We start from the raw sequence: 24,796 nt of genomic DNA, 5'->3' as shown, positions 1-24,796 counted from the left end.
TGGTAAGGAAAGGAGGCCTCTCTCCCTGAGAGGTAACACCTCCCTGCTTCTGTACCCTCCTAGGGTAGGGGCCACCCTTCCCAGGGGTCCAACACCCAGCCAGGTCTGGACACACTTTCTGGAGTGGAGACCTGGGGGTGAGCTCCGCCTTCTGCAGGCCTCAGCTACCTCCATACTCACAGCAGGGGAGGGGAATGGAGCTACAGCCTTCCCTCCCCCTCTCTGATTTCCGTGAAGTCTGAGAAAGGTGGAGAGAGAGCAAGGCCCTGGACGGTCAGGATCGCTCCTCTTCCGGACCCAAATGGGGCGGTCGTGCGCCACGACACACAGACCCACTGCCTGAGGTCCTTCTGCGACGATCAGAGGTGGGGGGGTCCTTTGGTTTTGTCCAAAAAGACAGAAGCCCCAGCAAGAAGAGCAGAGGGAACTCAAGTAAGAAAGCGAGTCAAGCCTCCAGTGCTTTCTTTGGACAAGTTTTTCAAGCCAGATTCTTATTTTAGGGGCCCCACACTGGTGGCAGTAAGGCGGCTCAGGTGTAAGGAATGAGTTATTTAGAAACTGTGGCTCGGCTCAGAAAAGAGTATGAGGTTTTGCCTTGACATGAAAAGAGGAACCAGGGTTAAAAATAAGCAAGAGTGGGTCAGGACTGAGAGCCGGTTGGATCTCTGACTTCACCTCCTTGCACATGAGCCTCAGCGTGCTCCTCGGGAGCCTTCTATTCTGTGATCTCAGGAAGGTGGCGCATTTTTACGGGAGGTATATCCTTCGGAGAGGAAGCTTCCACAGACTGCCCGGGCCCCACAGATCCCTGCACCCTGGTTCCCTGCTGTGGGTCACCCAAGAGGTCACAGGCCCAGGGCTGGGGTCCAGAGCCCACTGATCCAGCAGGTTCCCAGCTCTTCTACGAAGACTGCCTGCCCATCGCCCTGGTTGAGCATGGCCTCAGGTCACCAGCTTTGTCCTCCTGCTCTGACTGTGGGGGCGGGCAGCTGCTCGGGCACCTGGCTGACACGCCAGCCCGTGGCCCCTGAGTGGCCCGTGCAGAGAAAGCTGTTGGTGGCTGAGCCACCCAGATCCCCTCTGGGGACTGGTAACTGAGGACACCTGTCTGGGGGAGAAGAACGGACGGGCAAAGAGGGGCTGAGGCATGGTGGGGCGCACTTGGGGGGACTCTGGTCCCAGGCCAGGCCTTCTCCCTCACAGGCTGCCCACTCCTTACAGGGGTCAGCCAAAGCAAGTCTTCGTTCTTTGATACCCTGAAAGCCTGATGAGGCCCCAGAATCTGAAACCACCGCAGAATAGGGAGCAACTCCCAGGAACGCATAGACACGGTGACAAGAACGTGAAGGTGAAAGGGGGACATGCCAGACTCAGTCAGTGCCTGTTTGCAGGCCGTGAGTACAGCCATGTGCACAAGAAGCCACAGAGTTATGTCTTTTCCAGCTCAAGGCCTAGTCATACTTGAAGTCGTCTTCACTTTGAAGGAATAGAAGAAACCACAAGGGGAAAAAAGATCAAAAGCGTTGACCAACTTTTAACTTAAGAGAGTTGAGACTCCTTTCAGCAAACCGCCTGTCAAGGGTGCTAACCCGGCCAGGAAAGCTCACAGTGTCCTAGACTCACAAAACACCGCAGAGGCTGTGGGGGCTCCCCCACAGGACTGCCCCACACAGGACTCCCCTCCGGAGAGACCACCATGCCCACGACAAGCAGCTGCCAAGGACCTAAAGGACAGTCTGATGCTTGGGGTGCCGCCATTCATTCCTGGTGACAGGGCTGAGACATGTGGATGCCCCAGACGTGTTAGAAACATCCAAATGGATATTCTTCAGATCCTGGTGCAGACACCCACAGGGAAGGATGAAGCAGCCCAGAGTGACTCAGCCTGACCTCTATCGGGTGGGGCGACACCAAATGAGCCCAAACTGGCATCTCCCAGAAGCCCCTACCTCAAAGAGCCCCAGCTGCCTGAGCAGGCAGCTTTGAGAGCCCCGGGGTTGGTTTAAGCACCCCCTTAAGGTCTCATTCTCTGACTTAGTGGCTCACTGAAGCAATTCCTTTGGCCCCTGTCGTCTTCCCAGAGGTGTTCTACTCCACAAGCCTTCTCCTCCTTGATGCATTTCCAGTGACAAGTGTCCCCAACGCCTTTCTGTTGTCCTGCCCTCAACGGCATCCTAGCTCTGGCCAAAATGCGTAGTTCCCTTCACATTTTGGAATCTGTGACCATGCCCCACCTCTCCTCCACTTGGACTTTCTTTTCAGCTAAACCCCACAGGCCCTATGGCTGTTATCCATGACAGGCCATCTGAACCCTGGTCCATCCCTGCTCTTTGCTGGGCACGTGGGTGCGTGCCTTTTTTTGGTACCTCTGACCACGGTCTGGAGAAAGGAGCATGACTCCTCTGCCCCCACCCTGAAGACATCTCCTTTGTTCTGACACCCTCCCCCCCACACCCTTAATGCAGTCAGATAAAAATAGCTCCCTGGGCCTCCACACCACTTGGTCTTCATGCACTGTGGTCACACAGAGCCTCTGTTTGTCATGCAAACTATGGGGGGTGGGGGTGGGCTTTTCAGACTCAAGACTTGGAAAGACTTGCTGCAGCTGATTCTTTGTTAACATTTAATGGCAAGTTTTACACACTTGGCCTCTACACCGTGCCAGCAGGTGCCATGAGCATCAGTCAGCCTTTGGCAGAACAGGTGTCTACAAATGGAAAGCACGGTTTTGTGTTGACCCGTTGGGCGATCATCTAGGCCCTCAGACAAAACTGGTCTGTTCTCCTAGAAGCTCCTCTCCTCTCCCTCCTGGACCACCGCCCCTTACTCAGTTGAGCTCACTGAAGAAAATAAGCAACAAGCTACAGTCCCTTTCCATTGTCTCCAGGCGCCCTTCCCCAATGGAGTGGGGTCTCCGCTTACCCACCAAGCCCCCCCCCACAGACTTCTGGGGAGAAAGAGGCTTAGCCTCTTGCCCTCATGTCCATGTGTTTGGGGCACATCCTTTCTTTACTGTCCTCTTCGTCTCTGTCCCTTTCTCTGCCAATACCAGCTCTACTTAGGGCTAGATGTCCAGGTTGACAAAGTGCTTACCTGGACAGTGAATTTATCATCTTCATTAGGCAGAATCCTGTACGTGTAAACACAATTCCGGTATCTGAAATAGACCAAAGGCTTAGTTAGAACCCATGCGAGGAAATTCATTTCTCTGGGAACTGAAAAGACAGGAATCCCTGACATGGCTCGAAGAAGCTGGGCATGACTCTGAACTTTGGAGCTGACCATTCCGAGGTGGAGATAAGCTGTGACATCAAGCAGTCCCAGTCTGAGGACCCTTCCCTCTGCCCCCTGCCCACCACTCAAGGAGCTCCAGGAAAAGCCATGTGGGGTCTTCTGGGCATGATTTACATGGGCACTTGACAGCTGTGTGGTCTGATTTAAAGGAATCGACCCTCAAGACATAACTTCAAGAGTATTTAGCCCCTCCAGGGTGTCTGGCGCTTGACTCAACATGTGTATGTGTTCTTTAACTAGATTTTATTTAATTTTATTATTATTATTTTTCAATGTGGGGCTTGAACTCATGACCCTGAGATCAAGAGCTGAACTGAGATCAAGAGTCAGCTGCTTAACCAACTAAGCTACCCAGGCGTTCCTCTTTAACTAGTATTTAAAATTATACATTAGTTTAGGGGCACCTGGGTGGCTCAGTCGTTGAAGCATCTGTCTTCATCTCAAGTCATGATCCCAGGGTCCTGAGATCCAGCCCCACATTGGGCTCCCTGCTCAGGGGTGAATCTGCTTCTCTCCTCCTTCTGCCTCTCCCCCCAGCTCACGTTTGCACTCTCTCTTTCCCTCTCTCTCTCGCAAATAAAATCTTCTTAAAAATTAAAAAAAACAAAATCATACGCTAGTTTAAACAATGTAAAACCATAAAGAAAGATAAAGATGAAAAGTCTGGGGCGCCTGGGTGGCTCAGTGGGTTAAGCCTCTGCCTTCGGCTCAGGTCATGATGTCAGGGTCCTGGGTTCGAACCCCACATCAGGCTCTCTGCTCAGCAGGGGGCCTGCTTCCCCCTCCCCCCTGCCTGCTTCTCTGCCTACTTGTGATCTCTCTCTGTCAAATAAATAAATAAATCTTTTTTAAAAAGAGAGAGAAAAGAAAAAGAAATGTCTCCTCCCCCTTCTGTTGAGCCCTGCTTCTTCGATTTACTACTCCTTTTTGTAAATCATCCCAGAACTCTTAAATGTACACTCAAACTTATATATATACATATCTTTTTAAGTATACATAATATCACCGTATATATGTTGTTCTGACATTTGCTTTTCCCACCAAAAACATTTTACAGGTCTCTCCAACTCACATCCCACCATGTGGTTGTACGATCATTTATTTGGCCGGCCCATGATGATGGCTGGGTAATTACTTTTAGCTTTTTACTCTCCTAAATGGTCTTTCAGTAAGCCTATTAGCGCCTACATCTCGGGGGATGGCTGAAGTCACGGATTCAGCCTCCCCATCAGTGCGATGGGGACCCTAACAACCCTGGCCATCTGTCGCTGCGGCCACTGAGTGAGTTAACGTGGGAGGAGCATTTAGAATAGTGCCTGGAACACGGCCGGACCCTGCACATGCTGACATTTACTAGTGGCTGTGGGGAGATCGCCACCAGGAGAAGAGCCGCACGAAAGACTTGGGCTTTGTGTTTTGAGAGAGACTGACGGGACTGACGATCGCCGCCCCGCGAGTCTGTCTGTGTCACTTTTCTCTCCCACTAACCGGATATGTCTGTTTCCCCACGCCCTGCCAACAGGCTGCTATCAGACATGTTAATCTTTGCAAATCTGAGAGGTTAAAGAAAAATGAGTACTCACTTTAATCTGCCTTTCTTTATGAGAAAGGTTGACTGTGTTCCCATGTTTCACTATTCGTCTTTCTTTTTCTGAGAATTTCTTTTCATGTGTTTGGCTTACTCTTTTTTTTTTTTTTAAGATTTTGTTTATTTATTTATTTGACACACACACACACACACAGAGATCACAAGTAGGCAGAGAGGCAGGCAGAGAGAGAGGGGGAAGCAGGCTCCCCACTGAGCAGAGAGCCTGATGTGGGGCTTGATCCCAGGACCCTGGGATCATGACCAGAGCCGAAGGCAGAGGCTTAACCCACTGAGCCACCCAGGCACCCCAACTCTTTTTTTTTTTTTTAAATCATCTTTTTCTTATTTATCTGTGAGACTTCGATACATGCCGCAATATATTTTGGAGTTATTTATTGTCGACGGTGTTTATGGATTTTTTTTTTTTTTTTTAGGCTGTGTAGAGATTTAATGATTTTATGTGGTCAAGTTTTACAATCTTTTTTTGGCTTTTGAATCAATGGATATTTCAAGAAAGTTTTGGAGAATATTTTGGGTAATTTCACTTCCACCCTGCTCTTCATTTCTCACAGGGAAGTTTCTTTTTCTGTCTTTGTCTCGTCTCTGAATGCTCATCACTGTGTACCCTGTCCTGTGTCCAGAGCCCGAGCGGAAGCCACTACTGGCTTATTTCAGAGTCCGCAAGGATGATTCTCTAGGCACTGTCACCTCACCTCCGGGAGATGTCCCAGAAATGGTGAACTACCCGAGGACCCCCATCTCCTCCTTCCCCACCAGCCTCAATCCCCTTTGCAGAGCCCTGGGGTAGCCCCACCCTGCCAGGCCCTTATCTTTCACTGCTAGTTCTCATGACACTTCCGCTGGTAGATATGCAAATGAGACCAGGCCCAGAGCAGTCTTTGTTGGCTGAGGGCAAAGAAGGGGAGCAGGCCCCAAACATTAGCCTTTCAACAAAAAGAAGAGGGTCACCAGGAGAGGGGCAGAGACAGCTGCACACGACAGGAAGGCCCTTTAGGTAATCAAGTGTGGCAGACAAGCCCTTCTGGCTTTTTCAGAGAAGTTCTAGGAACACTGAAATGCGAAGGGGTTCCAGTTCCATGTGACTCAGACAGATCAGAACTCAAAAGCGAGTACAATAGGAAGAGAGGACACTCCCCCTTAGACAGTGACATCTCAGCAGCAACCACACATGGGGCTGGACACGCGGTCCCTGCAGCTGGGTCAGTTCACAGTCTGGGAGGGAAAAGGTACAACGTCACCACACCTGCCCGGCCCCGCCCACGGGAGATGGGCTGTTCCAGACTGCATGAGGGAGAAAGGGGGCTCTGCAGGCAGGTGGGGGGCTCCCCAGCCCTTCCCCACCACTTCTCAGCAGTGGCACTTCGCTCTGGTCCCAGACGCATAAACATGTACAAATACACGCACATACAGACAGAGAACACGCATGTATACATGCACATACGGTGCGTACACACAGATGCATGACCACATGTATACACACAGGCGCACAATCTTACACGTGGCGTGCTTAGTGAAGGGTCCATGACGAGGTCCTCTTTGACAGCAGCTGCCCTGCAACGTAATCCAGACGGCGCACGAGGACGGTCTCATCCAGCCCTTCCCAGCTCTTTGTGGGGATTTAGTAACAATTTAGGGGGCTAACCCCTTAGGTCCTCGGTTGCTACTCCTTCCAGGGACTGGGTTGCCTTTCAGGGCAATTGTGTCAGGAAGAGCCCCCCTGGGAGACCCAGGTACGTGGGACGTTGTTCCATTCTCAGGTGAAGTGGGGCTGAGAGCAAATTTCCCACATGACTGAACAGCTGCTGTCCCTGACAACAGGTGCCCACCCTGTCCTAAGTGGGAAGATGCTTCCTCTGAGCAGCACATTTCTAGAGCAATCCTAATATGGTTTGGGAAGGTCTACTTGAGCACCAGAGGGCAAGCCAATGGAAGCAGAAAGAAACACTGTGGCATTTTTATTCTCTTGGATACCTATGACTATTTCTACATGACTACTCCGGGCCAAGTGAACGCTGACAAGCAGGCCCAGAAACATCTTCTACCATGGTGAGCCCCATGGGGGGTGGGGGTAGGAGGGGACAGAGAAATTAAACTCTAAAATTCAAGAACCTGGGGTGCCTGGGTGGCTCAGTGGGTTAAACCTCGGCCTTCAGCTCAGGTCATGATCCCAGGGTCCTGGGATTGAACCCCACATCGGGCTTTCTGCTCAGCAGGGAGCCTGCTTCCCCCCACCCCCACTCTCTCTGTCTGCCTCTCTGCCTACTTGTGATCTTTCTCTGTCAAATAAATAAATAAAATCTTTTTTAAAAATTTAAAAAATAAAATTCAAGAACCTCATTAGCGTCTCTGTCTCACTCTGTCAATTGCCTTAGTGTGCTCTATAATTGTTTTTAAGCCTGTTTGTAATTCTTATTATATATCAGTTCTAATTTCTAGTGTTGTTTGTACAATTTTTTTCTAGCTTAAATGTTGTAGACTTCTGGACAAGATGGGGTGGTAGAACAAGGGGTGGAAACCTTGCATTCAAAAAGTTACTTGGACTGATAAAAAGACAAGGGAAAATGTATGTCAGTCCTAGGAACCAAGGGTGTTCACTACTCACCACCAAAACCTCAAAGAATCCAGCCAAAGAGAGTCAGAAAATGGATGAATTACAAGAGGCCATTAGTTCAGAAGAGAGGAGGCCAGGTGGCCAAGTCAAAGTTGGAGGGGAGGCAGCCAGAGTGCTGCTGGGGGTCTGTTGAGCACCCTGCCCCAGCAGCTGGGAGTCCAGCACATTGTTCCTTGTATGAGACCCCTGGGAGGAAGCCCACCTACCCGTGAGCCACGCCACCCCTCATCACTTACTCCCATCAGCTGGCTCTCAGGTTGGGGCTCCCACCCCCCATCCCTGCTGGTCCTTTTATGTCTGGGAAGAGGGTTTGGGCAGAAACCTACTCTGCTCTCCAAAAGAATCTGTTCCAACTTTTCCCAACAGTTCTTTGTCAGAAAAGAAAAATCGCCAGACCTGTGAAAACATGGCACCATTTGAAAGAAGGGCATCATTTTCCTTCCAGGTTCCTTCCATGTTTCATAGAATCACTGCACAAAGAATAGAAGATATTTTGGCAAAATCTGACTTGAGAACTCAATCCACCATTGCATCTCCTGCTCAGGAAGATCGATGGTAAAGTCTGAGCAGCGTGAGACAAGGAAAAGCGATCAGATGGGAAAACCCAGGAGTTCACGAGTCAGCACAAAACACCACAACAGAGGCAATAAACAGCAGCTCATGTCCTGGAGAATGCTAACAAAGAAGAAAAACTCGAGAAAGTCAGTAGTGAAAGAAAAGACAGGGAGGGAACATGAGAAATACAGAAGACAGAGCTCTGTCCTCAAACATAACATAAGCAGGGGTTTCTGAAAGCACAGATAATTTTTTTAAAAGATTTTATTTATTTATTCGACAGACAGAGATAACAAGCAGGCAGAGAAGCAGGCAGAGAGAGAGAGAGGGGGAAGCAGGCTCCCCGCTGAGCAGAGAGCCTGATGCGGGGCTCGATCCCAGGACTCTGGGATCATGACCTGAGCTGAAGGCAGAGGCTTAACCCACTGAGCCACCCAGATGCCCCACAGATAATTTTTTAAAATAAAAATAAAAAGCAAAACAGGTACTAAATCTAAGAGCGTATGACTTGAAAAGCAGAAAATTAAGTGGCCAACCCTGGGGCAAATTGAATAAAGGAAAGAAAAAAATGCTTCACCTTTTTCCTACCCGCCATCTAGACTGGGTCCATCCTTCTCCACCTGCCCTGGGAGATGGACCCGTGTGGGCTGTCATGCAGGTCTGGCGCAGGTAGAGTGAGAGGAACACCTGGGGGAGGCATTTGGTTCCCTGACCCCACCCTGCCTCCAGCAGAAGGCTTGGTGACAGCCTGTCCCCTGGCTCTTTAGGTATGAGAATGAGTTCCCAAGGTTGCTAGCTCCAGGCTGTGCTGCCTTCCCTATGCCTGTCAACCCTTTGGATTAAGCCATCTCTTCCCTGCGAGGAGCCCAGCCAACACAAAGAGGAAACAAAATCAAAAAGAGAAAAAGAAGAAAGAACAGTAATAAAAGAGAAATCTGAAAATTACAGAAAACTATGCACATCTGTGTATTAGAAAATACAAAAAGTTCAACAAACGGACTGTTTTCTGAAAAATAAAGATAACTTACTGAAAGTGAAACAAGAGATAGAAAACAAGAATCAATCAACACCAAAGAAGAAACTGAAGCAAATATTTGAAAATTATCTCTGGGGATGTCTGGCTGGCTTAGTCGGTGGACCATGCAACTCTTGATCTTGGGGTTGTGAGTTAGAGCCCCATGTTGGGTGTAGAGATTGCTTAAAAATTAAGTTAAAAAAATTTAAATAAATAAAAATGGTCTCTGTAAGTGGCTCTGAGGAAAAGCACCTCTGCCAAACATTTTTTAATATTTCAAAAAAAAATCAGATAATAATGATGCCATATAAATGTCTCCATATTTTATCATTTCCATGGCTCTTAAACCTTAACTTGACCAAAATCATATAAATCAATCTCACTTATGAGCATATATACAAAAATTCTAAATACAATTCAGAATACCAAAAAAATTAATATAGTCAAGAACAGAACAGTTCACTTTAATTCTGCAAAAGAGGTTAATGTTAGGGAGTTTATAAATTTAAGCTATTATGCCAGTAAATGAAATAAGGGAAACAACATAATCATCTCAACAGATATTAAAAAGGCATTTGATCAAATTAAATACTTAGTCATCAAAACTTTATAAAACTAGGAAAAGATGGGTCCTTGTTTGACAGAACAAAGAGCGAAAACTCACTTTTATTAAGCACTAACTTCATGTGGATATTATATCAACTCCTTCCCAGACAGTGTCATGTTTGACTCCCCCAGAACCTCCTGAGGTACATCTATTCTCTTCCCAATATCTTCCACTACAGTGTTTTAGAAATACTGGCCAATGTAATAAACTATGAAACCTTAATCAGAGTTATAAGTATCTCGAAAGTAGACCACAAAATGATCACAATTTATATATAACATGATGGTCTCTCAAGAAAATCCAAGAGAAGGAAATGAAAAACAGTGAAATAATGAGGAGTAAGTAAAATGACAGAACAAAAGTTAAATTTATAAAAACCTATAAATTCCCTGTATGTTATCAGTTACCACAAAAGGGTAACTGGAGGAGAAAGGTTTCATTTGCCCTTTATAACAAAATTATAAAGTAATCAGAGGTAATCCTAACAAGGAATAGAAAGGATCTATAGAAAGAAAACTACAAGATTTTAAAGAAGGGGAGGTATATTTATCATTAAGACTAATACTAGGGCACCTGGGTGGCTCAGTGGGTTAAGCCGCTGCTTTCAGCTCAGGTCATGATCTCAGGGTCCTGGGCTCGAGTCCCACATCGGGCTCTCTGCTCAGCGGAGAGCCTGCTTCCCTTCCTCTCTCTCTGCCTGCCTCTCTTGTGATTTCTCTCTGTCAAATAAATAAATAAAATCTTAAAAAAAAAAAAAAAGACTAATACTAAAACGTTCCTGGGATATCTGGGTGGCTCAGTTGGTTAAGCGTCTGCCTTTGGCTGAACTCATGATCCCAGGATCCCGGGATCGAGTCCCGAATCGGGCTCCTTACTCAGCAGGGAGCCTGCTTCTCCCTCTGCTGCTCCCCCTGCTTGTGCTCTCTCTCTCTCTCTCTAATAAATAAATAAATAAAGGACTAATACTAGAATGTTCCTTTCCACAAGTCATATTATGGATTTCCTGCCATTGGAGTTGAAGTACCAACTGTATTTTTTCCAACTTGACAAAATTCCTAGCTGGTTCACCTAGAAAAATACTCAAAAACAACAGATAAGAAAATCCCAAAATAAAATAACTTATAAAATTGCGGTGATGCATTTGGCATAAGAAAACCAGACATACGTGGGAAAGGGTAAACAGGCAAGAGAGAGATATATAAGACTTAATATACAAGGAAACAGGACTCAGAAAAGGCATAAATCATTCAGTCAACGTTTCTGTGAAAGATGATTGGTTACTGAAAAAATACACATACACCTTTGTCTTACACCATTCATTGAATCACTGATTTAATTCCAGAGAGATTAAAGTGTTCAATGTTAAAAAAAAAAAAAGGAAATAAAATCCAAAAAAAGCCTATCATTCCTCCATCTGTTTTTGCCAAATACCTTGCATGTGATAAACACATTTCTTCAATCTACCCGCTGCCACTACTACGTAGCCATTCTCAGCCCTGCTTTTCAGATGAGGAAACCAAGGCCCCATAGAATTGCTGGAGGCTGGACAGGCACAGTCGTCCTTAGCCCGAGTCTATCAAGTTCCACAGACCCTGTCCTAACCCTCCCACCTCCCAATGGGGACCAAAAAACCAAGCAAACAAAACAAAATATCCGTGCACAGACTCTTCACATTGAAAAGCAAAGGAGAAAAAAATCACAAAGGAAAAAGACTGATAGACTTCATTAAAATTTACAATCTCTGAATGTCAAAAAAATCATAAAGTTTAAAGGCAAACCACAGTGCAAATATTTGCAACAAAAGTGATCTAAGGGGCAGCTGGGTGGCTCTATTGTTAAGCTTCTGCCTTCGGCTCAGGTCATGATCTGGGTCCTGGGATGGAGCCCCACACGTCCAGCTCCCTGTTCAGCCTGCTTCTCCCTCTCCCACTCCCCCTGCTTGTGTTCCCTCTCTGGTTGTCTCTCTCTCTGTCAAATAAATAAATGAAATCTTAAAAAAAAAAAAAAGTGATCTAAGGTCTTCATGCAAACAGATACCAGAAAAACCACAGCTTCATAAGAAAAATGGCAAACAGAATGCACAGCTCATTCACCAAAGACGAATTATGAAGGTCAACAGTCCTACCGAACAAGTGTACTGGGACTGCCATCAAGAAATGCAAAGAAAAAGGAATAGAAATTAAACACCTTTCGCCTTGCAACTTAATAATTTTTTTTTTTAAGTGCAGATATTTTTAAGTGCAAATATTCAGTCCAGGAGACTGGAATGAGGTGAGCACCCCTCATACAGCCAGCCAGAACGTAAAATGGAACAAAATTTTTGGAAAGTGATTTGTCCTTCTGTATCAAGGGACTAAAAAGTTTTCAGCCCTTTGATCCAGTAATTCCACCGCTGGGAATCTATAACCAGAAATGTCATGTCTGCACCGAGACCTTCATCACCATCATGTTTAATAACAACAAAACGCTGCTGGTAACTTAAATGTCTGACAATACAAGACTTGCTTCAGAAATTGCAGCACATCGTGTAATAGAATTTTGGCACCCGTTAAATATGATATTTAGGGAAAAGAATTTTAACTAACCAGGAAATGTTAGCGTTGCTAAAAAACACAAACCAAAATGACACGGTTATAGCTAAATATATAGTACAGAGATTTATCTCTCTCTGGAGAAAGAGGAATGCAGAGAGGGTGAGAATATACACCCACAAATTAACAGTATTTATATTGGTCTCTCGGCAATTGGGGGATTATTTTCCTTCTTTACACTTTGTACTCTTCATACATTATACTTACTGCTGTATTTTTTAAAATTACTTGAAAGGGACACGGCAGTGCTTATCAGCCGATCTAGTTCTATGTGGCCCCTGACGCCAGCAACGGCCTCACAAGCTGTCTCCTCTCCGGAGGCCAGGTTCCTGGCTGGCAAGTGAGGAGGCTGGACCAGTGGACCCTTTCGGAGCCAGCCCTGCCTGGGGTTATTTTTAAAAAGTGGCTGAACCCAAATTGTTTGGGTGCTGGTACTTGTTAAAATAATGTTATTGTTGTTGTTGTTGTTAAATTTTTATTTTATTTTTTTTTAAAGATTTTTGTTTATTTGACAGAGAGTGACACAGGGAGAGAGGGAACACAAGCAGGGGGAGTGGAGAGGGAGAAGCGGGCCTCCCGCTGAGCAGATGTGGGGCTTGATCCCAGGACCCTGGGATTATGACCTGAGCTGAAGGCAGATCTTAACAACTGAGTCACCCAGGCGCCCCAATATGATGTTTTTCTAATTAATGGACAAAGGGGGTGTGACGTGAGCATGGGAGAAAGGAAAGATCTGGTCCCCAGAACTGCGGGCTTGTTCTCCCCACTTCCCCCGGGACAAGGCCTGCTGCGGCTACCAGCACTGATCTCCACCTTGTCCACAAGCTGGGCTCCCTCTTCAGAGCCTTGGGACTTCTGTCCCCTCAGGATCTCCCTCCTAAATGGAAACTAGTTAATCACTCTTAAGATGGCCACCATTCCTTCCTGACTTTCTCTTCAGTCTACCTGGTGCTTCTTCCTGGCATCCGTGCCCCTTACCCCTCTCTCCCTCAGGCTTCTGGGCTCTCAACCCTGCCCCAGCGGCCACTGGACACTCATGCACCATTCAAGTGTTCTTCCTGCCTTATCTCTTAGAGCACTTCCTCTGAGGAGGCCCCACATGACAGCTCACTGTCTCCCGGAGGCTCTTACAGGCCTCCAGGAAGTTCCTGAAGTGACACTCAGGCCCGAGCTCTCCTCTTTCCTTCTGCTGTGGAATTTTCTTCACAGACGGCCCATTCTCCCCTGCATCTGACATGTGGTGGTCACTCTATCACTTGTACAAAATAATAGCCAGTGGATGCTTATCGCGTGCCTGGCCTTGGGTCACATGCGTTGCGCACATTCTCCCGTTTTTCCCTCCCAATAATCCAACGACAACAACAGATAGACAGATAACCCGATCTTTTTAAATGGGCAGAGGACCTGAATACATATTTCTCCAAATAAGATGGAGAAATAGCCAAACAACAGGAAAAGAAACTCAACATCATTGGTCATTACGGAAACACAACTCAAAAGTCACAACAAGAGGCCACTTCATACTCACCCTGGGATGGTTATTACCAAAAAGACAACGACAAAGCTGGGTAAAGATGTGGGAGAATCAGAACCCTCACACACAGCTGACGGGGACAGAAAACGGAGCTGCTTCCATGAAAGCAGGGTGATTATCCCACAAAAAGCTAGAATTACCATAGGACCCAGCAATTCCGCCTGAGACCACCGAAAACACATATTCACGCAAAAACTTGCACACGAATGTTCACAGCATCATTGTTCACAACAGCCCCCAAAATGGAAACAACCCACACGTCCATCAACTGATGAATGGACACGTACAGTGTGGTCTATCCACACAACAATTATTTAGCCATAAAAAGGAACACTCAGGCTGCCTCACAGGTGTAATTAAATGCATCGTGCTGGGTGAAAACAGCCGGACAGAGGGGGCCACATATTATATATGATTCTGTTTATAACCCAAGGACTGGGCACGTCACCAGCAACAATGCGGGGTGGGGACAGGGAGGTTAGTGTCTCATTAACAGAACTCACACCAGATATGGCCAACCACAGAGGGCCTCCCCCTAAGGATGGTGTCCCAGGGCAGGGATTCGGGCAAGAAGGGCGGGCCTCCCCTCACTCCACCGCTGGGGCAAGGAGGAAGGCCTGGTCAGGGGCACCAGTGCCATTTCTCCACCATGCTTGGGCTCATACTTCAGGAGCGGGGACTGCTCAACGAAGAAGCACCAGGGTCTGTGCTCACGTGACTGTAACCTGTCAGGTAGACCAGCTTGCAAAACACGTGAAAGCTAGAGCCTGTTTTGGTTCTGGAAGGGTTGTTCCAGAATGCTGGGTATGGGCCCAGAAAGCCTGGAGACACTCGACTGTACTAGGTTCTTCTGAGTCACTTTGCATAGAAGATGCCAGTGACCCATTCAACACACAGGCCTTCACAGGCACATCCCTCCCACCCGCTGGAGAGAAGACTGAAAAGAGTTGCCCTTGGACAAGCTCTTATGTAGAGGGGATTTCAAGAGCTCATGATCCTTTAGCTCTGGCTGCTGGCGACTGTCCAGGCCAGCATTTGTCCTCACTTTCTGTCAACACTAGGTATGAAAACCAATAGTTCTTTGCATTGCACAAAAATAATCAATGAGCAGTACAAACCTGACTCAAACTTTGGAAGGAGAGTGGAGGAAGGGGGGTCATGCATTCTCACCACACGATATGGCTTTACGCCTCTCCTGGACATCACTGCCTTCCCACAACCCTTCTCTGTGCCTCCCCTTTCCAGGCCTCCCTGACCCCATACACACCCAGGCTGGCTGGCTCCCCTCCTTTTCTCCCTCCTGAGTACAGCCTGAGTTCAAGTCCTGACCCTGCCCTATCAGTCCTATAAACATGGCAGGCCACCTAACCTCTCTGGGTCTCAGCTTCCTCATCTGTAAAGTGGGGGTGATGGGAGTCCTTCCTCCAAAGGCCATCAGGGACAGTGAGTTAATCCACGTAAAGAACCTAGAATAGGGAGCCAGGCATGCAGTAAGCTTTCAGGAGTCTTTTGGGTTATTTTTAGACAGAAGAGGTTAGCAAACCCCTTCTGTTAGGGGAATAAGGCTTAAGGCTTACTCTACCTCAGTGGCCCTATCACATTCTGGTGTCCCAACAAGAAGAATGCCTTCTCTGAGGGAACTTTTGGTGGCTCATTGTCCTTCTAGTGCTTCTTCATCCTTGGGGCTGTGCTGATGAGGCCTCAGTCAAGGCTGCCAGGGACACTGTCCCTGGGAAGGCAACTGTGGCTGTGCCTGGGCACCTCAGGGGGGCAGGGGGTTGTGTCCTAAGGAAACCAAGACCACTTCCCTGTCCCGGCTGCCTGGACGGGACGCTGGTTCCTGACCCAAAGTCTATGCACGCCTGCTCCTCCCCCAGGAGGAAAACCAACCCTCTCTAGAGCACTGTGGTGGGAAAGCCACCCAACTGGGCTTGTTGTGTTCCCAATGAGGCTGGGCCATCGTTCTGAGCAAGAAGAAGCTGACCCTGCTGGCCCAGGCCCCTTCCATGGAGGGACGCCCCCCCACCACCACCGCTGCATCCCCAAAGGTATATCTCTTTTCTGCAGCATAAGCACCTGAAGGTACACTGGCACTATGCGGATGGGCAATCCTGGCAGGAGAGGAGGGCGTGAGCTTGATACCCTCTTCATGTCCCCATCCCAGATGGGTCGGACACCCCCTCCAGGTGCCCCGTGGTGGCTCTGAGTCGGGTCAGGGGAGGTCGACACGGGCCCCACCTGGACAAGCCCGCTGTCCCTCATGTTTTCCAGCCCCTTGTCGCAAGACAGCAGAGCTAGCCTCAAACCACAGGGCCAGCTGCCCGGGGGTCTTCCCCCTCCAGCTCTCTGTGCCCAAGAAGGGCCTCTGGGATCTCCCTCCAGCCGGGCTCTCTGAGCTGCAGGGGAAAGGGCTGAGCTTTCCTGCCCAGGGGCAGGTGGTTGGGCTGACCTCTGGGGAGGAAATGTGGGTTTGCGAGGCCTGGGGTGATGGTTCGTCTTGTCACGTGGGAGGCCCTGAATTGCAGCCTTGTCTTTTGGCGTCTCCCTCCCCCCTCCCTCATTTCATTTAAATAGTCAAATCCTGTTCTCTTTCCTGGGCACCAAGGCCACTGGGGAGAAGGTGTACGCAGTTCCTGGTGCTCCCGACACAGCAGCTTAGCTTCCCTGCTGTCCCCTCACTCACTGGCGGGCACTGGGGAGAGGCTCCGGCCCCTGGGCACAGGCAAAAGGAGGTCTTGGCATGCCTGGCCAGGAGGCCTTTTCCCCTGGATGTTTCTAGAGAGGGAGGGCAAGCTCCTGGTGGCTTCCTTCTGCAGGCCTGGCCCCCCAAGGTCCCTGCACTCCTAGCTGACTTCCAGACAGACAGCACTTGGGAAACATAGGAAAGCCCAGCTGCTTTTCACCCCGTCAGGGTTCCCAGCACTAGGAGGAATCCAAGCGCTGGGGTCTGGACCTAAAAGGGCTTTGAGGACGGGAGCCTGATGAGAAGAGCAGACATCTGTGGGTACCACGGGCACTGTCCCTAAGAAACAGACCCTGTATCTTTGCTGCAGCTCTGAGAGTAATCTGGTGCAGATGGGTAGAGGGGAGGAGAGAGGAAGGAAAGAATACAGAAAACTAGGCCCGGACCCCAGCCTGCCACCAGCCAGCAGGGCAATGGAGCCAAAGGCCTCGCTTTTCAGAGCTCCTTCCACTCACTTGCAGACTGGGGCCATGGGACAAGAGGTTCCCAGGGGTCTCTAGGCTCAGCCCTAGCTCTGGCTGCCAGCTCGGAGTCAGAGACTGTGTCTATAACCTGTGCAAAGCCCGAGCACCCTGCCAGAGCACCCTGCCCAAAGGGCCTCTGGTAGGGTCCTGGAAGCTCTCAGTGGGAGGCTCAGCCCACAGCCAACACCCAATAGCATGAGCCTTCCACGAAGGTCCACAGGGCAAGAGAGCCATGGGGGCCCAGTGGAGTCAGTGTGGAGTGTTCCCATCCTTTCCAAGACCCCGCTGGCAGGTGCCCACAGAGGCAGTGCCTGCAGGGAAGTCCTGAGTCCCTTCCCCTGAGTGCAAAAGTGGGGGGTGGTAGGGGAAGTTGGCCTTGGGAGGTGGGCCTCTGGTGCAGTCAGCGCTTGAAACTAGCTGCATCCTTGTCAGCACCCTGGCTTCTCTTGCTGTCCCCTGGAACCCTATGCTCACACTCGGCCTGACAGCATTAGGAGCAGGGCAGCAAGGGTCCAGTTACCTGGGTGCAGCCTCTGGGGCCAGATGGCCCTGGCTTTGACTGTCATCAGTCTCTGAACCCATCGGAGCCTCAGTTTCCTCATCTGTAAAGGGGACTGACAGGAGGCCTGCAGTTCAGGTTGCCACGAGGATGAAATGGGGTAACACCAAGACAAATGCTTACACTCAATGCTCAAAACAGGTCTGCGATCAGTGACTTACTTCCCATCCTGCCTGTTCTGGGGGAACTTTCTGCAAGTCCATGGATGCTACCTGAGAGGAGCAGGGGGACAACCTATCCCCAACAGTGCCTCACAGGGGTGGTGAGATGACAGGCCTGCAAGCGTAAGGGCCTTTTCCAGACATGGGTCAAACGAGGGTGTTTTAAAAAGGAACCTTCAGCAAGTGGCTGTTTCCTCCGTTGTTAAGACAACTGGAGGTTTCAGCAATATCCCAGAGCTGGAAATGGGGAGAAGTGGGGGTGTGGGGGGGGGGGGGAGTTGATGGTGGCCGAGAGGCCAGAATTGGCTGGGGACACAGCCCAGGGCTGAGGACACAGCCCAGGGCTGGGGGGTGGAGAGAAGAGGCTCTCTCTGTCAGTGATGGTGACTTCCTCTGCTCTCAGGGCCCCGAACGCAAGTTTTGGGCGAACTGAGAGCTCTTTCTGGAGTGAACTCACCCCATATTCTGACTCCTCGACAACAACCTCCTCCAGGGACCCAAAGCCTAGGCTCCAGAAAGGTCCTCTCTTGCCACATCTGTTCTTCCACGAGGGTTTCCAGGCTGGGCATCTTAGACCAACACCTGAGCTGACCAAGCCGCTTTCGAACACTGGCACCCGCTTCGGATCCCTGAGCTTTGGCCTGCCTCCCAGAACCTGGAGACCCCCGTCAGGCCCCTGGCACCACCACCCCCGGACAGCGGGCAAGGGTGACCACATCCCCGGTGGTCCTAGGGAGTTCCTGGGGCAAAAAACCTGAGCTCCAAGGCCCAGCAGGGCCCACAGTGGGCCTCGGCTGGACCTACCAACAAATCTGGGCAACAGGCAAGGCAGGTACACGCATCCCATGCCATGAAGACAACTTGCCCCCGCGTGGGCGCGAGGCCCCAGCCGGCATCCCCTCCCCGGCCAGGGCGGGCGCCGCGCACTTACAGCACACACAGCGCGTAGGCCCGGGAGATGGACTCGCTGGCGCGCACGAGGAAGCTCCCGTCCTTGCCCGTCCTGGACAGCAGCTCCTCGGCCTTGGAGCGGGTGATGTTACCGTGGTTCCAGCAGGGGACCATGGCGGGCACGGGCCTCCCGGGGCCGGGCCGGCGGCCACCGCAGGACCGACGCGCCACTGAGGGTCACCGAGGCCCCTGCACTGAGAGCCGGAGCCGCCGTCTGTCTGTCCCCTCTCGGCTGCCCCGCTGCTGCCACCAGCTCCCTGACTGACTTCCTGTTTCAGGAGCTCGGCGGGGGAAAGGAAGCCAGCGGCCGCCGAGAACTTCCTCCTTGCGGAGACCAGCCGGGGAGGCCGCGCTGCTCCTTCCCAGCCCGCCCACCCGCCTGCCGCCCCTCCCCACCGAGGCCTGGCTGGGGGGGCAGCTGCTCTGGGGTGGGGAGGCCCACGGCTGGCTTCTGAAGAAGCCTGGCCTACCAGGTGTGGACCGGCCAAAGCAGTGGCCACCAGCGGCCTGGCCTGCTGTTCACGTGGATGGGCCACGCCCGGGCTAGATCCCTCCGCCTTCGGGCCTGCACTGCCCCAGAGCTGCTTCTCCGATCCCGGCCTGCGCACCTGGAACCCGGCACAACTGAGGGGTGGGAGCACGGTGGAGCCCCAGCCCCACGTGAGAGACTCAGGGCACCGCGCAGCCCTGGGTGCTGGGAGGACCTTCGATGACACCACCGAAGGGCTCCAAGGGCCCAGGTGACAGCTCTGTGACAACCTTAACCCTCGTCCCTAGGGGGCTGTGAGTGTGAAGGAGCCCTGTTCTCCAGGGCCGCCCTGCTTAGTGACACAAGAAGGGTGTAGAGGGCCCGAAACGTGGACTTGCACAGGGCGAACACAGGCTGGGCTTTCACCTCTGGGTCTTTCCAACATGCCGGGGAAACCACACTTCCCTACGGGCTGGTCAAGGATAAGCAACGGGTCTTCTAGGGTCCTTTACCTCAGCGGAGTGGGCGTGGCCAGCAAGGCTGTGGCTCCTCCCAGTCTGGGCGTGACTGCACGTGCTGGTGGCTCAAAGGAGAGCTCACTCCCAGGGGTCGCCACCCTAGACCAGCACGTTCTGGGGGCTCCAAAGCGGACACCCAGTAACTGGGGTGCACTCAGTTCTTGGGTCAAGCCCACCAGGGTGAAGGGTCACTGTGACCTATTGCACAAGGTGTGCTGCCCCTCAATCCCACACCCAGACCTTGCCCCGACAGCCCCCCTCCCCCCACCAAGGTCTGACAGGAGACCTCCCTCCACAGGCCCGAGCTCAGGGAGCCTCCATCCGAAACCCATAGCTCTACATCCGCATCTGAGCTGCAGGAGCTGCCAGACTTCTCTCTGTCAGCCGGTTTCCTCTTTTCTACCTTGAGGAAAGTAGCTTCTAAGGGAGCTCACCTGCGCTGCAGCGCCCCCAGCACCTCCCCTTGCACAGACATACTCCCGCATAGCAGGTGATTCTGAACAAGCACACCTTGATTCTGAGGCCCAGAGTGTGGCCCCTGGGCTCCAGGTGAAGTTCCTTCTGGAAACTCCAGCCCAGTGACCTCCCCGGTCCTCTCTCCCACCTCCCCAAGTCACTCTGAGCTTCCTCTCCCCTAACCACTGCCCCTCCCCCGCTCCTTCCACTGGACCAGTGACTCAACTCCCAAACCCTCACAACATAGGAAGTGTAGGAAGCGAGGGTCCTCTGGGCAGGCCCTGAGCTAGTCTTGGGGAAATGATGGGGACAAGAGCTAGCCTCCACTCTCCGGCCTTCCAGAAGCCAGCAGATGGATCCTCTCATCACCCACTTAGCACCCGTCTTGCCTCCCTGCTAACCTCCGCCAGCCTCCTCATTGGTCTCAGTCTTGAAGCCCCCTGGTCTCTCTAGGGCCCATCAGGAGGACCCATCTGCAATCCTGGCCCCTCAGGACTTCGACAATTCATCCATCACAAATTGAAGACTGACTCTTCCATTTATAACTATGTTCTTGCCATACTCTCCAGCTTCCGGATTTCCCTCTCTCAGCCCTCTAGCCCCACCAAGTCCTGCCTCTCAGCAGAACTGGGTGACCACTGGGACTGCCCTTGTCCTTCGACACCACTGTGATTTCCCTTGGACACACATGACATATACACACAACACACATGTTTCCCTAATTTTTAGGGCCCATCCCATCTCTACTTCCACCCAACCCAGTTGCCTGAGCCATCTGACATGGTCAGCTTCCTGGTCCCCCATCCTTCTGCTCCCCATGTTCAAAAAACTGCAATAAATTTTTAAAAAGATTTTATTTCTTTAAGAGAGAGAACACATGGGGCAGAAGGAAAGGGAGAGAGAGTCCTAAGCAGACTCCACACTGAGCACAGAGCCCTCCAAGGGGCTCCATCATGTCACAACCCTGAGATCAAGATGCAAGCGGAAATCAAGAGTGGGAATGCTTAACTGACTGAGCCCCCCGGTTGGGGGGGGGCTTGGAAAACGGCAACATTTGGATCAGGACTGCCCTTATGGTGGGTGGTGGGGCCTGTGTAAATATTTTTTGCAGGGACCATGTCTATATACACCATGTACTAAAAATTTGTGTTATAAAATCATGGACCCATGTGGGGTATAGTGATTTATCAATGAAGATTGAGAATAGTGGCTAGAGAAGTGGTGATTTTGTATACGTTTTGTATCCAGTCAGGGCACTGGAAGAGTCTCTGTGCTGCCTGGGCTCTTGCTTCCTGTCCACATCCGATTTTTTATTGTCTTGTGTTCATGGAAGCCCTTTGCTGGACCCCAGGGTTCCCCACAGCCCACCAGCCTGGGTCAGTAGAGAGGTGCCACCCACTGACTCCTGCTGGAGAATGAGGGAGAGCAAGTGTTTGCGCACAGAGTCACCAAAGGCAAAGGGAGTTGTGATAGTCAATTTTAGGTGCAACTTGGTGAGGCCACAGTACATAGATATTTGGCCAAACATTATTCTAGTTGTCTCTGTGAAGATATTTTTAGATGAGATGAGTATTTACTTATTTTTATTTTTTATATTTTTTTATGTTGCACTAGTCACCATACAGTACTTCATTCGTTTTTGATATAGTGCTCCATGATTCATTGTTTGTGTGTAACACCCAGTGTTCATTGCAATACAAGCCCTCCTTAATACCCATCACCAGGCTTACCCATCCCCCCACCCCCCTGAGATTAGTATTTAAATCAGTAACTCTGGGGGTGCCTGGGTGGCTTAGTCAGTTAAGCATCTGCTTTCGGCTCAGGCCATGCTGTCAGGGTCCTGGGATAGAGCCCTGCATTGGGCTCCTTGCTCAGAGAGAAGCTTGCTTCTCCCTCTCCTGCTCCCCCTGCTTGTGCTCTCTCTCTCAAATAAATAAATAAAAATCTTAAAAAAAAATTTAAATCAGTAAACTCTGAGTAAAGCAGATTACTCTCCATATTGCCAGTGGGCCTCATATAATCATTTGAAGGACTTACTAGAAAAGACCGAAGTGTCCCAAGAGGAGGGAATTCTGTCAGCAGACTGCCTTCAGCTTGAACTGCAGCCTCAACTCCTCCCTGGGCCTCCAGCCTGCCTGTCCACCCTGCAGATTTTGGACTTGTCAGTTTCCATAATCATACGAGACAATTCCTTACAAAATAAATCTGTCTCATTTATGTACACACTCACGTACACACATCCTGTCAGCACTGTAGCTCTGGAGAACCCTTACTAACACAGAAGGAAATGTTTGAAATCTGCTCACTAGCTGGTGTCATCAGAAGTAAATGTCCCCCATCCCACCCCCAACCCTGATAAAAAGGCATCTTGGGCTGAAGAAGGGGAGGGAGTGCCCACTCACAGAGGACCGGGCTAGGACCAGGAGCCTTGAGCTTCCTGTCATCAAGCAGCACTGCTCCCAATGTCAGGGGGCCCAGGGCAGGTGGGTTGCTCCCCCATCTCCTCTGTCCTGACAATTTACCCTGGCCTCATTGACCCCTCCCAAATCAAAGGTCAAGGACCTCAATAATGTTACTGAGATGGGGGAAAGGGCTCACTCCTTGACCAAAGTGTAAGTAGCCCAGCCAGTGGAGATCTCCTGAGATCTGGAACACCTCCAGACATAGCGAGGATCATCGTACCCCTGACCCTCCACCGGGAAGGAAGGGTCCTGTCCCTCCTGCTTCAGTCCTCTCTCTCCCAGCCTCATCCCCATAATTTTCACGGGCTGTCAGGATGCCTGGTTGCACCTGCCTGCCTTCTCACAGTGAGTCCCTGCTTCCCTTCTGCCGCGGTAGCTTCAGGTTGCCTTTCTAGATCCTCTCTCCAGACCCCTGCAGACACGAATTCGGCTCTGCAGTCCTGAGTGCTGCGCCAGGTTTCTCACCCTGGGCGTAAGCCTCCTGGAGCCTGGAGCGCTGTGAAGGGTGGGAAGGCAGGGTCCCTGTTCGCAGCACCCACACACTCTTTCCCCTGCAATCCCTGGTTTCAGAGCTGGAGTTCAGACCCTGAGTCACACACAGGGGAGTGAGACCCCATCCGAGCCCCAGTTGGGACCCAAGATCCAGCATCCAAACCTCGTTTGTGTCTCTGGGAAGGGGGTAGTAATATCTCTGCTGAAGAGTGTCTGTGAGGTTCCTAAGTGTCTGGTGTAACGTGGGGGCTCTCGGAGGAGAAGGATGAGGAGGGCCATGGTGGCCCTCCTGACTGATGCCTGGACGACAGAGCCTGGGTGGGACTCCAGCCAGCAGCCACTGTCAGTGACCCTGGCCATTGGTTTAACAACCCTGGTCTCAAAGAGGACAGGATTCTATAAAAGTGCTCTTCACCTACAACTAAAAATAACCTAAAATGGGTCAGATTCAGAGCCTGTGACTCCCCACCACCAGGGGGAGCCTCCAACTCTTGCCTCCGGCCCTGAGTTTCTGGGTGACCCTGCGCAGCGGCTGTCAATTTCCAAGAGCCCAGCCTCTCCTGTTCCCATCGTAACAAGGCCATCAGGGATGGGAGCGATTTCCCAAAGCTTCCCCTACCCCCGCCCCCCCCACCTGGGCTGACCGAGTCCATAATTGTGCTCAAGGATTTCCTTCAGATACCAAAGGCCTGGCAGCTGCAGCTCTCCCCTTGCCAGGAAATCAAATAGACCTGAACTGCCACTGGGAGAATGGGGCTTGATTTGGGGAAAAATTGGGTAAGGGAGAAAATCACATCCACAAAAATAACTTGTGTCTTTCGTCAAGATTGTTAAGGACACAGGAACATATTCAAAATAAAAACACCAGGAAACCAATTTGAGGCTACAGTATGAATTCAACTACAGAAAAAACCAAAAACAAAACCAAAACCAAAAAATGTTATCTTGGGAAATCACCGCATATGAACGCTAGTGAGTTAGGTAGCATATCCATGAGCAATCTTTTTCCTCCTTCCACTTTCCCAGATTTCCTTTGCGACCACATACTACTTTTCCGTAATAAGAATTAAATAAATAAAAAGACAACTTGGGTTCCAGAAGGCGTGGGTGAAATCCTTCGGGAAGGCTTTGCTTTATGCGGCGAGCTCGTGGCCTCCCAGGAGATAACCTCCTCCAACATACAGCCCTCCGGATTCATAAGGAAGAGTCGGACTTTTTTTTTTTCTTTAATCCTTTCTTTTTAAGTGAAAAAAAAAATAATACACGCCCATAGTAAAAATTCACGGGAAAGTAAGTGTTCCTACCAGCCCAGACCCCCAGCCCCAATGCCCCATGGCCAGCAACTTCATATTCTTGCAACACTATCTATGCTTGTGCAAGCATAATTTTGCAAGGCCTCTTTTTTTTTAAAAAAAACCCTGTTGTGCAGCTTACAATTTTTGCTTCACAGTATTTCTGAACATCTCATGGAGCTTTGTATCTACCGCATTCTTTTAAAAGCCAGAATACTATTACATCCCATTAAAGTATCATGCATTGTACCAATCTCCTACTAGTGGACCCTGAGATTGTTTCCCATGTTTGCTCCTACAAAGCAGAGTCAGAGTATCTGCCAGACAGGTCCCTAGAAGAGCGACTAGGGTCCAAAGACTGTGCACATTTTTTGTTTGGGTTCATGATGCCATACTGTCTTCTAAAGAGGTCG

At 50.3% G+C, this 24,796-nt stretch overlaps 1 protein-coding gene across 2 annotated transcripts in view; it reads right to left on the bottom strand.

Moving 5' to 3' along the window:
• INPP5D (inositol polyphosphate-5-phosphatase D) overlaps positions 1-19,176 on the bottom strand; it is a 113,137-nt gene extending 93,961 nt beyond the window's left edge. Inside the window, exons 1-2 of one of the 2 annotated variants that reach the window (XM_046018780.1) lie at positions 18,675-19,176; positions 3,094-3,157 (exon numbers count right to left, since the gene is read on the bottom strand). In XM_046018780.1, the coding sequence (XP_045874736.1) occupies positions 3,094-3,157; positions 18,675-18,808 (198 nt within the window). In that variant the 5' untranslated portion in view covers positions 18,809-19,176. Of the gene's footprint in view, positions 1-3,093; positions 3,158-18,674 lie in introns of those variants that run through there. The other variant, XM_046018781.1, reaches the window with a different exon arrangement.
• Between the last annotated feature and the right edge of the window lie 5,620 nt (positions 19,177-24,796).

Source organism: Meles meles, chromosome 9 (assembly GCF_922984935.1).
Source record: "Meles meles chromosome 9, mMelMel3.1 paternal haplotype, whole genome shotgun sequence".
Lineage (NCBI taxonomy): Eukaryota > Metazoa > Chordata > Mammalia > Carnivora > Mustelidae > Meles > Meles meles.
This window is presented reverse-complemented; position numbering and strand designations above follow the sequence as displayed.